This window comes from Montipora capricornis, chromosome 2, assembly GCF_036669925.1.
Source record: "Montipora capricornis isolate CH-2021 chromosome 2, ASM3666992v2, whole genome shotgun sequence".
Taxonomy (NCBI): Eukaryota; Metazoa; Cnidaria; class Anthozoa; order Scleractinia; family Acroporidae; genus Montipora; species Montipora capricornis.
The window spans coordinates 53,699,775-53,714,774 of record NC_090884.1 but is presented as its reverse complement, the minus strand read 5'-3'; the positions used below and the strand labels follow the sequence as shown (position 1 = coordinate 53,714,774).

General features: G+C 39.3%; 1 protein-coding gene across 2 annotated transcripts in view; it reads left to right on the top strand.

Moving 5' to 3' along the window:
* Nucleotides 1–15,000, top strand: part of LOC138027547 (E3 ubiquitin-protein ligase rnf213-alpha-like) — a 198,357-nt gene that overhangs the window by 16,789 nt on the left and 166,568 nt on the right. For both annotated transcript variants that reach the window (XM_068875097.1, XM_068875094.1), the window contains exons 3-6: nucleotides 2,647–2,774; nucleotides 3,033–3,209; nucleotides 4,894–5,105; nucleotides 7,074–7,366. In XM_068875097.1, coding sequence (XP_068731198.1) covers nucleotides 2,647–2,774; nucleotides 3,033–3,209; nucleotides 4,894–5,105; nucleotides 7,074–7,366 — 810 coding nt within the window. The remainder of the gene's footprint in view (nucleotides 1–2,646; nucleotides 2,775–3,032; nucleotides 3,210–4,893; nucleotides 5,106–7,073; nucleotides 7,367–15,000) is intronic.

Sequence of the window (15,000 nt, the reverse complement as noted above, 5' to 3'; positions counted from 1 at the left end):
GATATCAAGTAGAAATTAATTACTATCCAAAGATCATATTGTAAATATTATAACAGGTTGATTGACAAGTCCTTTGCTCAAAATGGTAGAGCATAAAATTATTTGAAGTCCAGCAGGACCCAAGACGAGAAGTTATGATAAAAGCTTTAAACTTTTTTCTAAAATATTTTACTGCTTTCACAATACTGTTGTACAACCAACGACAATGAGACCTTATGCATTGGATTGTCACTGTTTCTAGCTGCAGCTCCAAATCACGTAATATATTAATAATTTTTGTCATCTAAGAAAAGAACAACATGTGGGGTGTAACCAAAAACGTCCATGGCAATAATGTAATTCTTCATTTCAGGAACCACTGTCAACCATCACATGACTCAAAACAGATTAACTTGATCCGACAACACATGACAGTCCCCTAAAACCAAAGTACATCATTAATGCTTCCACAAAACAATAGTCTAATAAAAAAATGATTTGTTACACGCAAAGAGTCACGAATCTGAATCTATAGATATCTATATATAGCTCTAGTAATGTACCCTCACTTCAGTTCTTCCAAACATTATTTTAACTAAAACATGGATTGTGGCAGGGTCAAAAACGTGCCTTAAACACAAATTAAGTGCAAATCCATAACTTGGTAACTATTTTAACGGACAAAATAATGAAATTGACGTCGACATGGATCGGTGAGTTGTGACCCCGGGGTTGTGACTGCTAAGAAGTATAATAACTTAAAGATATATTAACAAGAAAAGAGAATATAATAACCTTAAAAGCAGCTATTTAAAATATTTGATGTTAGGGTTACGTTCCCAATGACACAGTCACACTCAAAATCAAATTCACATCTGATCGAATCATTGATCATTCATGTTATGTAGAGGTGCCGATCGTAAGGAGTAACGCAGAAAAAAATAACCTTCACGTTGCACAATATTGCCATTTCCCTGCCAAAAGCCAATTCACACATGAACGGAAACCTTGGGAATCCTTCTTTCTGCACATTACAGTAACTTTTTGTACCCGATGGCAACTAACTTTCTACATTAAAAATTGCGTAAAAAACTTACCTGTTTCGCAGCTCTTTTCCCACGAAATAAAATTTTCCAGGAGCAATTTTTCCGAGGATACTAGTTGGATTGGACTTGCAAACGTTTTACACAACATAGACGTTCTCAAAGGATACATTCCATTTGAAACTGGCGTTCAAACTAGCCTTGATCGCTCTAAAAAGAACGTAAACCAACAAGGTACCGATTCCCAAACGGCAGCCATATTGCGCGACTCATGCGGAGACATTTTCTCCAGTGAATCAAACCGGAAATGTGGAAGATCACGCATGCGCAAACGTTTTGCCGCGGTGTTCGTCGAGCCACAGAAAGAGCGCGAAAAATTAAGCCTCGTTCAGGTGCGTGTGTCTTACCTTGAGCCTGCGATCAAATCGACAGCCAGCCCCCGGTCAGCGGTCAACTTAAAAAAAAAAAACAAAAAAAACATCTGACCTGGATAAGAACCAGTCCAGCCTGATAAATTCAACTGGTTCTTATATACATGTATAAGTAGATACTGTGTACCATTTCGATTAAAAATCACTGGGTCAGGATAACCATGTCATTGTAAAATCAATTCTTTTAAATTTGAATTTTTGTGCTCTTTGTCCTTTAATTTTTATAGCACAGTGAAAGTGAAATACAGCAAGTAATCTCTGCAAAATTATAAATGTATAAATCAAGTTGTTTTTCTTCACAATACTGTTTGTACAACCAACGACAATATTCAATAGAGTCAATTAAGAAAGCAGTGTCAGTTGTGTAATGCAGTGTATAATTTTCAGACAGAATTTAAGAACATGTTAAGAACAGCTTGAGGCTGATTTTTCACTAATTACCGAATATATAAGGACCGCATCGTCCTGAAACTGGAAAACATAGATTCTGTTATGCGGGTTTTTAGTATACTATAATTATAATGGCGGAGAGAGTGTAGAACGTATGGTTGTCGGGGTCTGACCAAATGTCACAGCTGAATTCGCGAAGCTATAAGTTGAAATTCTCGTTATGTATTTTTTCGTAACAAATCTAACAGAGCACCAGCATGGGAGTAATGCATGTTCCGGGGATGCCCAGGAAGAAACGTTAGTGTAAATGTAAATGTTCTTTAGGTATGGGTGTTTAGGGACACAACGATTGTACTTGCCATGGTAGTCAGAGCTTGCAGTGTTTCAAACGACTCAGTACCCCCGGGGGGGGGGGGGGGGGTACTCCCTTATAGGGCCTTAATGGGGACGTGCGGCCAGCCAGGGTATGAACAGGGTATCGAATTTATCATTTTTTGTCTTAATCAGGGTATTGATTTATCAATTTTTGTCTTAAACTGGGTTAAATGTCTTAAACAGGGTATCAAAAATCGGAATTCTGTCTTAAATTGGGTAGGAAAATTAGCGATATTTGTCTTAAACATGGTCAGGGTATGAGGGGCCGCGCCGTACCTCCCCACCCAGGGATATGTCGAGTACCCCCCCCCCTCGGGTCAGTACCGCAGTGTGTTTTAAAACTAATTCTGTCTTCTCTGAATGTACATGTGTTCAAGATCAATAAAAATATATTTCTTTGTACTTATGCTTGGTGCGCATTTCGTCAGGATGCTGGAGCTGAACCAAGCGGCAATTGGTATCGAAAAAGTGACGCACAAGAACAAGGGACAGAAGGAAAGAAAGGCAAAACGAATAAGAAAGGAGACGTTTACAATTACGAGATGCAAGTTTTGAAGTAAGTCTCGAGAATGGAAAACAAAGGAGAGTTACTACATTCACCCTTGTGAAAAACGAAATTTTTATTAAAAGGATTTCAGTGTTTTAAGTCCGAGTCGTAAATGGTACCCTCGCTGTGGTTTTTACATGTTACTTGTTTTTGCTATTTTCTTGCCATTATTCCTCCTCAAAGGAGATTGGCAGCCGAAAAACACATGCTAAAAGGTAGAGGAACAAGACCTGCATTGTAAAAATGAAATTTCTTACTGTCGCTTAGAGCTCTTCCAGCCCCAAGCCTTCAGCAGGTTCCTCCGGAAGATGGAGTGACTGTGGTGTTCCATGTTCTTCTTGCCTCGAGTTTTAAAATGGCAGATGAAAGCTTATTTATACGAGCGCACGGAGAAGATTTAGGAAACTTTCAGGTGAACTGTGTTGATATGGCTGCTGTTGCCGAGTAAGTATCACAGTATATTTATTACTGGAATAAATGTTTATTCACAATTATTGTTAATAAAAATAATACTCATAGCTTAGTGAAGTACCATCATCCGGGTGAGTGTGGTCCTGAGAAGGACCGTTTTGGGTAACATTGAATGAAGTTTCGTTAATTTGAGCGGACGTCATCTTCAGAGTCCAATGTTAAACGTCATCAGATGGTATAAATACTCTGGTCGTTGATGTGATTGGTCAACAAGTTCATGATGTTATTGGTCGACTGTCAATTAGCCTTGATGTCATTGGCTGTGAAGACTGTAAAAAATGATCGGTGCGTTGTTGCTGTCATGGGTTAAGTCGTTTTTAGGGTGCAGGAAGTTGTAAGCAGCGGTTTAGCTCCTGGACAGATCGCATCGGGGCAAAGTAGTCATTAATAAGGTCATTCAGTACCCTAAGGATGTAATGGCGTTTTGAGGCCTTGGTGATAATCTCGTCAACACTAGCATTCCAGAGGGAGGGAGGGCACGCTTTCTAATGTTTAGCAGTTTATGGTCTTCGGCTAGAGGTCAGACGTGGTCTGAGGGTACCTATAACCATCTCTTAAATTGTATTTCTTTGGGTTTAGATTCACATTTTTGCAATGTCGACTGTGAGGTTGTAACCCAAGTCACTTTTTATGGGAGTCGTCAAGCCAAATTGGATGACCTGTGATCAAGTATTGTAAGGTTATAGATGCTAGAAGCTGGAGGAGCAATGAGTGCAATGCCTATAGCTAGCCAGGTTGTTTATCATAACCAGGAACGAAAATTGGACAGAGCTTTGTACCGTCTGGCATACGTGCGTGAACTGAGTCACATCCACTCAGCCGAGCTTAATTTAACAGCTTGTCGTCGACTACTACAAAAGCTGCACATCCACCTGATCAAAAAGCTTCCCATATCGAGCTGCTTGTGTCTGGATAAAAAGACGGCATGTCCATGAGGCAATAAGTTGTTAATGTCCCCTTTAAGTAGCCAAATTGGTTACGATTGATTGAATACTTGACATGATCAATTAACCATTCAACAACAAAATCCTCTTAGAGTCTTTCCCTAGAGTAGGGAAAATGACCGAGGACAGGGAAGAGTTGAAGACGGTTGTTATTTGCTCGATCCCACTCTCATAATTATGATAAGCAAGAAAAGTCTGGCACTTGTGGGCCTCGAATCTCGTAAGGAAAGTCCATATGTTGCTTGTACAACCAATGACGCCTTAGTAAAAAGTTGTATTTACTTTTGAGACGGGTTAATGGGAGAAACTGGTTGATTTGACGTCACTTTATCGTACTGGAGTTTACGTTTTACAGGCATCTTTCTTTGATGTTTTTTTAAAGGTAGTATTGCGAGAGGTCATGTCCCCTTTTCATATTTAATTGATTGACCCGAATAGCATTTTTATAGTTAACTCAACTTCTCTACTGTTATTCAATAGACTAAATCTGCTAGCTTAATGTTGTACACAATTCAAATCCTTTGGGAATGAACGTTTTGTTCCAGGTATTTCCATATCATTTAATTGTGAATGCGACATTATAATGCAAATACAATAGACAAAGAAGACCAAAAAATCTTAACCCCGGGGGATTTGAATTGGATTCAAGTTTGAGTTAGGCACTTTGACTGTGATTGTATAAGGTTGTCATTTTATCTTTCTTATTCAATTAGGAGCGAACAATACGAAGACGAAGACAATCTTTTGTACTTTCGTGGTCAGTTCACAATAAGCCTTGGCCGAGCTCGGCAACCAACCTACTACAAATATGTGGTGATCAGTAAAGGAACACCTTGTTATGAGGAGTTACTCGAGTTTCCTCCATTTTATTACCTGACCGTCAATCGTGCGTTAATAATTTGTGAAAAAGATATTAAGCCTGGAGGTAAGTGCTTATAATTATCTGTAAGAAAGGAGACATAAGTATTTTGCCTTTGCTACGATCCTTTGAGGTATGGCACAGAAACCATAACAAGGAAATTCTAAACCGGGGAAGAAAATCCCTAAAGATGTGGCCAAAACGAAGAAATTAGAAAAAAAAAAAAACACTTTTGGAGGCTGTCAAATACATGCAAGTCGCTCGTCCAAACAAAACCAAATGTCCAAAACAACAGAGCCCTTGAATAAAGCGTCAACATAAATTAGAAAGTTCCTCTAAAGTTCTCTCTTGTTCTTTCACATGATTTTTTTTTCAATATTTTCGACCCAAGTTGTTGGTCGTATAACAAAAATGTGTACTCTATACGAAAGCCATTATAATTAAGGCAGCCGCCTGTCTAGTCAACCCGACTTAATGTATAAAGGGGTTAATTGTGATGTTTTACATGAAAGACCGCATCTTTGGGAGAAAGAGATTTGTGCAACATTTGCGGTTAAAAGTATTTCCCAATACCATGGGCTCTGAATGTACGATTGTTCTATCGTACTAGTGTAGCCTGCATAGCCGGTGGTTTGGTGAATTTTAGAAGCTTCATTCCACTGGGGTTGTCTTTCGAGTGATCGTGTGAATGTAATTTCTGCTCTTAAACCTAGGCCGAAGTCAAAAGAGCAAGCGAAGGGGGAGGGGGCGAGGAGAGGGAGCGAGAAATTGCCTGCAGTTAAACCCACAAGATTTTCGAAACTCCCGTTCGGTGGTGGACGGGCAAAATAATTGGCTGTTAGATTGTCAAAAGACAAAAACCTGCATGTCGGCCAACATTTGCTATTCCCTTTCGTAAAAGTGTAAAAACAAAACAGTGCAAAGCGAGCCAACGAACTGTTTTTAAGAAATCTGGAAACTTCCTTGCGGGAGCTTGGATTTTCTGGTAGTCTTAAAAAAGACTAGAAAGACGCTGTAAAGCAGCTAAGAAGTAGAGGTGATATTTAAGTGTCCTTTCCACGGGATTTGCCAATCTTCGGCAGAAGATGCGCTGGACAAGGAATTTCTCTAAGTTTTGAAAGGACATTCTAATAACTTTGTCTCCTATATCATTGTAGACATATCGCACAACAGTATAAACCCTAACGGTAAGTTGAAATCCGAGTCTCAGTTCGATCTTGTAAATTTTTCCCTAGAGAGATACGAATTGTATTCCCGGCAATGTTTACACAAGGCGCGCCATGATTTGTTCGTTAGTTGACATCAAATCCGTGCTCATCACACATGATTGGAAATGGGAGTTTTCGAAAATCTTGTGGGGTTGAAGGCAGGCGGGTTCTCACTCCTTCTGGTTGGTTCAGGTTTTCGTGCTGCTGCCGCCATTACATTCAAAAGATCACTCGAAACCGGCCGCCTGATACGTCAATCTCGTTCCCAGAGTCATCTTTCCCTTGACCAGCGGTCGGGAAAGATGGACTCTGGTCAAATCCAAAAGAGGCCATACTTGATGTAATATTGAAAAAACGTATTTGTTAACGGATGTTAGTTTTTGAGGGAAAAATTGTAATTTGTTTGCAGTGTTTTATGTGCAAGAAACTAACTATTGAACCCTGCGAATCTCGTCGCAGGAAAAAAATGTTTGCAATGGCAGAGTTTCCATTTCATGCACCAAAAATTATTGAACCATTGAACAAATATTTTCCACATGTCCATATTTTTTTTTCAGGGGGCCCTTCACGTACGCGTTATTCAACCGGAATCAGAGTTTGCTGGTTCCGGTTTTGGATAATTCCGGAGCCTTCCGCCCCCGTTTCGGTGGACAAGGGTAAGGGAGGCTCTGGGAGCGAGATTACCTGCTTCGCAGGCTAGACCCAGTCATGGGGTTCGTTTTAACTAGGTATGCTAATTATTGGAAGGGGCCGTTTAAATGCATTGCCTTTCGTTCAGCACTTGGTAACAAACATTGACCTGTCTCTCTCATTACCTTTTCGATAGCAACATGGAATCAAATTGACGGAGTGGCTTATGTCTCTAATGATGAAAGTATCTTTTCCTGGATTTGGAGCTCGAATCCCTTCTCAAAGGACAAAACATTGGAGTATCGAACCAGAGCGCTGTATTTTTTCCTGCCAAAATGGGAAGGTTTCGTTGTCGATGGCAGAACTGAAAAAATGGATGCAACTGAAGCATTTTCCAAACTAAACAACGTCGTGAGTTGCCTGTCAAATGTTTGGACGTTTGAAATCCACTTCAGATCAAGGCAGCCTAACTGTTTTGATACGTCAAAGGTAATGTTTGAGTTTTAAAACTGCTGCTGATGTCGTTATGAAGTTATTCAATAAATATTATGGTTATTCAAGAGTTGAGGAGTATGCTATTTAGAGCTAGAAATGCAATAATAATAATAATAATAATAATAATAATAATAATAATAATAATAATAATAATAATAATAATGGAAACTTTATTTGTCTTCGAATACAGTTGTAAATCTCTCTACGTATAGGCAATTAAGAGGCCCCGACTGTAAATATCGAGAATCGCTGGCAAGGCTTGAAAATTCAAAAATCCTGATACTTTGCCTAGAGACGGCTTTTGGGGCACTAGTTTCGAAAATGTAATTTAAAGTTTCAGGAAATCTAATTTTTCGAGAAATTTGGGGAAAAAGGAGAATTTGCGATTTGCCTTATTAATTATGCAAGAATAATGGTCGAAAATTGATCACTTTCTTTTAGCTTGCATTCAAACAATTTGCATCGCTAAAAAACGAAATCGATTTTGAATAAGAGCATAGCTCTTCGTCTTTCTATCAGTGGGAAAAGTTTTACTTTCTTTTATAGTTTAGATGTTTCCCCGGCTTTTTGAAAAATGCTACTGTGCATGCTTTGGAAAACAACAATAAATTGAGCAACTTCATCAGCTTTAAACTTATCTTGGTATGTCTGATTTCAAATGGAAATACACGGTGTGGGAAAGTTTGACCTTAGTACTTCCAAAATATGAAATAAAAACTCTGGGCAATTCAGTCTTTTGACGACAGAAAACAAACATTGGCGTTCACTACGTTGGAATAATTTGCATAATGCAATTTTCTTCATGGGAAACTCTGAAGAACTATCTGGTTAGAGGAGTGCAATTTGGAGGCTGGCATTTACAAGAAACACTCAGAGACGAGTTTTATGGTGTAATCTATCCTTTTTTACAATGGTGTTTAGTTTTCACATCATTCGACGCATTCATTCGTAGGATTGACAAGCGACGCTACTGATTGCGTGACTGGTGTCACGTAAATTTCTTTCCAGGATTCGGAACATGCCTTTTAATGAACCGTTTTGATCACTTCCTAAGAACTTCGAAGCAAAGTTTTGAAATACAATGATGCATGAGACCTCAATCAATCCTTTGAATCTTTTAAGCACCGTGTCTGAGTGACCAGCATAATTTCTTCATGGTTGATCACCACTAATTGATCAAAGATAATAAAACCTATCATAGGATAGGTCACTTGAATGCCTTGACTTTTAACACGGTAATACTGTTTAAGAGACAGAGAGGCGAGTGATGTAACATATGTAAAATCTGAAGCTTGTCAATAAAACTCTATGAGGTAACGTTTATTTATCTAAGAAAAACGAAAATGCACAGAAAAAGGAAAGTTAACGTGGAGGCCATATGAGATGACTGCCGACTAATATCAATGAAAAGGCTTGTTTTTCCCAAAGTTGAATGCCTCGTTGATTCCGAAACTCGTGATCACACTTTACTGCAAGAGCAGCTTTTTACAAGTTCTTGCAAACTAGAAATGTAGGGAGCCTTTCTCCTCTGGTCAGGTGGCTTTGGAATATTCAAGTTCTCGCACAGAAATTTCAGCACACCAAGCTTTAGTTTTCCAAGTGTGTTCTCCTTTACCATTAAACAAATATCGTACTGGTCGTGGCTTATGGGGTGCTGCACATTCAATGCATCCATCACCGCTTCTCTAGCTGCAGAAAAGTTATGTTCATCCTGCAGGCAATAATATCTGGCTCTGGCTCTGGCTGTGGCTCAGTCGGAGCATCCGACCCCTTGAGAGATTGCTGTTTTATCTTGGCGGCCATCCGAGAGATAAAAGAAGCCACTTGTTGAGTTGTCAGAAATTCGGACACCCTGAATAGCCGCTCTCCATTGGATCCTCGCGCTCTCCGCATTTCTTTCGCAACAACATCTGCATCAATCTTCATGCCGCTCTCTTGGCCGATATTAAACCTAGCTTCAAGATAACGCCACTGCTCTTCGTTGAAACGATATGCTTTCTTCGCTTGCTTTAGAGCCCATCCTTCAGGTAGAATTGCCTCACCCTCAGTGGAACTAGTCGATGGTAATTTTGGCATAAAAGTTTCGCCTTGACAGAGTATTTCAGCGTATTTTAACTTCGCTCTATCCAGCAGTGTTTCCCTTTCAATTGTCTGAGTACATTTTCCAAACATAACGTGCTTTTCTAGTGCGGAGTGCCTTTGGAATCCGCGAGTGCAACCCTCCTTGGGACACATGAATAATTGCTGTTGGTTTTGATCTACACTTTGGCCCCTTCTTCTCGATCTTCAGTTGTCTTCACATTGGGCTCTTTCTTTCGGCTATCTCGTGGGGCTAACTCTTTAAAATCTCCAGGAGAGAAAAAGGTTGAAATTGCTCGGCACTGGGATTCTGGGAGAAAACATAAATGATAATAACAATAGTCTGAAAATGTTAGTCATTACGAAAAATCTACAGAAGAGGATACTATAACAATAACCAAGCGATTTCTCATAACAGTTAAAAGGATTACATGCTCGTGACTTGCACGTTTCTACTGAAAACAAAAGGTTTAACGCAAGAGACCTCAACTGAATACGTTATTACTAACTTCAAACTAGTGAAAGGAATGGTAAATGATCCCACAATAATATTTACCATAGTCACCATTTGTTCCTTCCACACAAATATTCTTTCCAGGACCAATATCAAAGGCTTTCCAAACCTTCACTCTCCCAGCAGAAAAACTGAAGTTGTTCAGTTTACTGATTTCAGCAATCTTCTGCTGCAGCCCGAGGGTTTCCGTTTCGCCTAAGCGTTCTATCACAGCCACTCGAATACCAGGAAGGCCCCCATGAGAGAGAATCGCTTTCTCCATTTCTTTTGCATTAGTAACATTGTTCCCCTCGTTGACGAACCTTGAAAAATGGCCTTTGACGGTTGCAGCCATGCGATCAGCAGGTCCCTTCCCACCTTGTGGATCTGAGAAATCAACCCCGATCACTTGTACCCCTGATTCTCTTTCTATTACCGGTACTGACAAGATGGCGGCAGTGCTGTGATAACAGCCGGCGTTGTCTTGTCGAAAGAAAGCTCGCTTCACCTCTGGGTGTTCCGTTTTCAAAGTTTTCAGAACATGTGTCGTGATTGGGACAACAGCCGAGCTTCCCTGGGTGCAATTCTGGATAATGTGAATAAAACCTTGAGACTCCAGTTGCTCGTTGTGGCGGCGAACAGCTACAGATATGTGCCATGAAATACCGCGTTTTCCAAACCAGTCAGACTGGGATTCGCGATACTTTCTCGGAAGAAATTTCATTGCCCAGTCCTGGGTTACGTATACTGATTCGCTATCAAGTTTCTCAAGAATCTGTAATCGAGACTGGTCTTGCCTTACTGATCGGAGGTGATGAGCTTTCCAGCTTTCTATTGCTTCTTTGCTGTGTTTTGCCACATAGGTGGCTTCGTCACGGTCATCTTTTGATTGAAACGAAGCTTGCTCAACGAATCTGTTAATTTGGTCCAACAGAGTGCTTAAACTGACACCTTCTGCACAGTGATCGTGGTGAATATGTGGGCATTTCTGTCGAAAAGAGCTGTCATGTGGGTCACTCAGTGCATATGTCATACAGTGATCACCAATTGGAGATGTATCCGAAACGTGCACCTGTAAAAAAAAAATCTAAGGCTTGAAATGATACAGCACACACTTCAATTAAAACTACAGTGAGGGAAGCAATTACAATCTCTTCTACTGTAATGTCATTTCTTGCGATAGCGTTAAAGGTGATAGTTTTAAAATGACATGTTATTTGTTTTTCTTGGTTCTATTCCCGTGATAATACGAGTTGAGTTTGTTGTTAGTTATTGTTTTTCTTTAGGAGGCTTTTTTCCTGGGATTGACTGAGTACTTTAGTCTTACTTTCGTCTTACAGATTTACATAAGTTCAATCATGTTTGAAATAGTGCGTTCGCAGGACTGTCAATATTTGTACGGTTCTGTGCCAGGCTCGTTAAACAAAGTCAATGAATTCTGTTGCTCAGCACCAATAAGCGAATTTACTCAAGTGGCAAGACTACACGTAGTCAGTCAGATGTTTGCTTGACTTTAATTTATTACCGTGGAAGGATGAAAGAATTACAATGTAAGCGGGCCTTACAAATTTTCTGCAGAACACTATTTTCTATTTTTTTATCTGAAGAAAACGTTGGACCCGTGGTTGAAAGACGGCGGAGGCTGTAAGCTCTTTTTCTTCACTCAATCCATCGGGAAATTACGCACGAAATAAACAGACAGAAATTTAGGCTCTGCAAACTGTATACGCCTACAAACTACAAACGTTAGCAATAAAACGCTCTTTAAACGAGTACGCGCCTTTCTGTCTTGAAGTACCCATGATCATTGACCATTCTACCCACCCCTTCCCCCAACAGGCAAATACTCACAAACTAATCTGAAACAAATGCTAGCTCTGCAAAACTGCATAAAACCACAAACGGCACAAACGTTTGCAATAAAGAGTTCCTTGGAACACGTCCCTTTCTCTTTAATAACTATGATCATAATCCACTCTACCCACCCTTCCCCTCCTCCGCACATGGGCATTGCGCTTAAAAATGATTTCCGTTTATGTATATTGTCTTGGCACGTATTAAAACAAAATACAAAGCTATTTTTATACTATTTTACAGGAAACATCTCTTAAGTCTAGAAAATTAACGTGGGTGTTAATTATTACGTACGTGACCCAGCTGGCACAAGCATTTCGGTTTCTTTAAAGATGAAGCAAGACAGTTGGCCATCTATCCCGCGATCTCCCACGTTTGTCGCTGATTTGTGGCCCGCAACTTCTGTTGGCACAGCGCATCTTGTCTTGCCAGTTCTCCAGCGAATACCGTAGCTGTCTCTGTGCTTGGGGCATACAGTCATGTGAAGCTGGCACTCTTGTGCGACGAAAATACCTGATGCAGGTACAAAACACAGGTAAACAACCCTAACTGTTTACCAATACTAACATTAGGCCTAAGATCTTTTGTTTAGGCCTAATTAGTTCAAAGGTTAGCTTTAATGAATGTTTAAGATTCTCTCTGTATTGGTAAAACAATGACCTGTGACCTGTGACCTGTGACCTGTGTTTTGTACCTGCCGTTACAATCGAGGAAAGCTGTAGTAGTACTATCACTTACCTGCACGGGCAAGTAGCAACTTTCTCTCGCTGTCGGTACTCTCAGTGTTGGCTACGATTTTACAAAACTTCAGGTGCCCTTTCACCTCCCGATTACAATTTTTCAAGTCCACAAATTGGAAATCATTTGGATCTTCAGCACTTGGACCACAAGCTCCACCGACAAGGGAAGCAAAACTGCAAAATGACATTCTAATTTAAACACGCTAAAGATTTTTTTTTTTGAACAAAGGTGGATATCTGACACTGTGTTCTTTCGACTGAGAAACAAAATTCCAGTACTGAGCGCAAAATTGCATCATGGGGTTCCACTGTTGAGCACAAACACAGGTAACTACCTGAAAGCCACTACATCAAGACAAATATCACGCTAAGCATTTTTAATGACTGAGCGGGCTGTTTGTGATTTTTAAACAAATTTAATGTTGTAAGGAGAATGGTATCACGTTATTTTCAGTCTAATGGTGTTGCATGACTTTGATTTCTTGGAACATGAGCTATTTTTAGCCTTGTGTTTGGGGTGCGATATAGGGAAGATATCGTTGACGCCACCTATTGTCATAAATGTGCCAACCAAAGCCTCATTGGCTGTCGAAACAAAGGGTCTTTTGTTCCTGTGGTTGGCAAATTTGAATAACAAAAGCAATTTTTGTAAACACATATGTTCCCTATTGTTAATCTTGAATAATTTGGGAAGAAAGTACTTCTCAGGGAAATCTTAATGCTTTCAGAAAGAAATTGTAAATAAATGGAAACAATACTATTTGGAGGATATTAATGAAACCTTGAAACTTGATTTTCAGACCGACGCGGCATTTTACAAACAAACTTGGGAGGTAACGTAATTATGGATTGGAAATGTTATGATTGGAATAATAGCAACCTTCCTAAAAGGAGAGAAAAATGAAAAGGATAACAAAAATTGAAAATCTTAGACTAGATTAAGGCAATGCTTGTCATGCTTCAAGTGGTTCTCTTTCCCTGCAGCTCCTCAAAACCACACATTTCCTAGGCATGTTTCGAATCCTGGAAGATATTTACGTGACACCAGTCACGCAATCAGTAGCGTAGCTTGTCAATCCTACGAATGAATGCGTCGAGTGATGTGAAAACTAAACAACATTGAAAAAAAGGATAGATTACAACATAAAACTCGTGTCTGAGTATTTCTTGTAAATACCAGCCTCCAAATTGCACTCCTCTAACCAGATAGTTCTTCAGAGTTTCCCATGAAGAAAATTGCATTATGCAAATTATTCCAACGTAGTGAACGCCAATGTTTGTTTTCTGTCGTCGCAAGCCTGAATTGCCCAGAGTTTTTATTTCATATTTTGGAAGTACTAAGGTCAAACTTTCCCACGCCATGTAATTCCATTTGAAATCAGACATACCAAGATAAGTTTAAAGCTGATGAAGTTGCTCAATTTATTGTTGTTTTCCAAAGCATGCACAGTAGCATTTTTCAAAAAGCCGGGGAAACATCTAAACTATAAAAGAAAGTAAAACCTTTCCCACTGGTAGAAAGACGAAGAGCTATGCTCTTATTCAAAATCGATTTCGTTTTTTGGCGATGCAAATTGTTTGAATGCAAGCTAAAAGAAAGTGATCAATTTTCGACCATTATTCTTGCATAATTAATAAGGCAAATCACAAATTCTCCTTTTTCCCCAAATTTCTCGAAAAATTAGATTTCCTGAAACTTTAAATTACGTTTTCGAAACTAGTGCCCCAAAAGCCGTCTTTGGGCAAAGTATCACGATTTTTGAATTTTCAAGCCTTGCCAGCGATTCTCAATATTTACAGTCGGGGCCTCTTAACAACTGGCTGCTTGAAATTGAGTGATATACTTGTATACTGTATTTACAAATGAATTAAAAAATAAATAAATAAATAAATAAAAAATAAAAAAAAAAAAAATATATATATATATATATATTACAGTTTTATTAAGTCTGGGCTATCCCAAGTCTTATTTCTACGACAGAATATAAAATATGTTGCTCTAATGGGAAGACTTACCATTTTTTTGATTATATAGTGTTGTTGCGTTTTGTCAATGCCAATGTCATTCATCATTTCTAAGAACGTAGAGCATTCGTTGGAGAGAACACCAAGGGAGCTAATGGAAAGGTTTACAAATTTGACACATCTGTAGTTACTTCTCATGTCTTTGACCACGTTCATGTATTTTGCTTTTTTGCGTACTGCATTGTTTGTAAGGTTAGATTCAAAACCAACCGTTAGTTCTAGAATATATAGGCACTTGGACTGTATTAGGAAAAGAAGATCTGGACGATAATTTTCACCAGTTATAATTGAAGGACTCTGAAAGCCATTGACATCAGCATGGAGTGAAGAGCGATCATTAATTACAGGTTGAAGTGAGTTGACAATGAAGTTGAGAATTGAGTCGTGTCTCCAGGTGAAGCGATCAAGGTAATGTTGACAACCAGCGACAATATGGA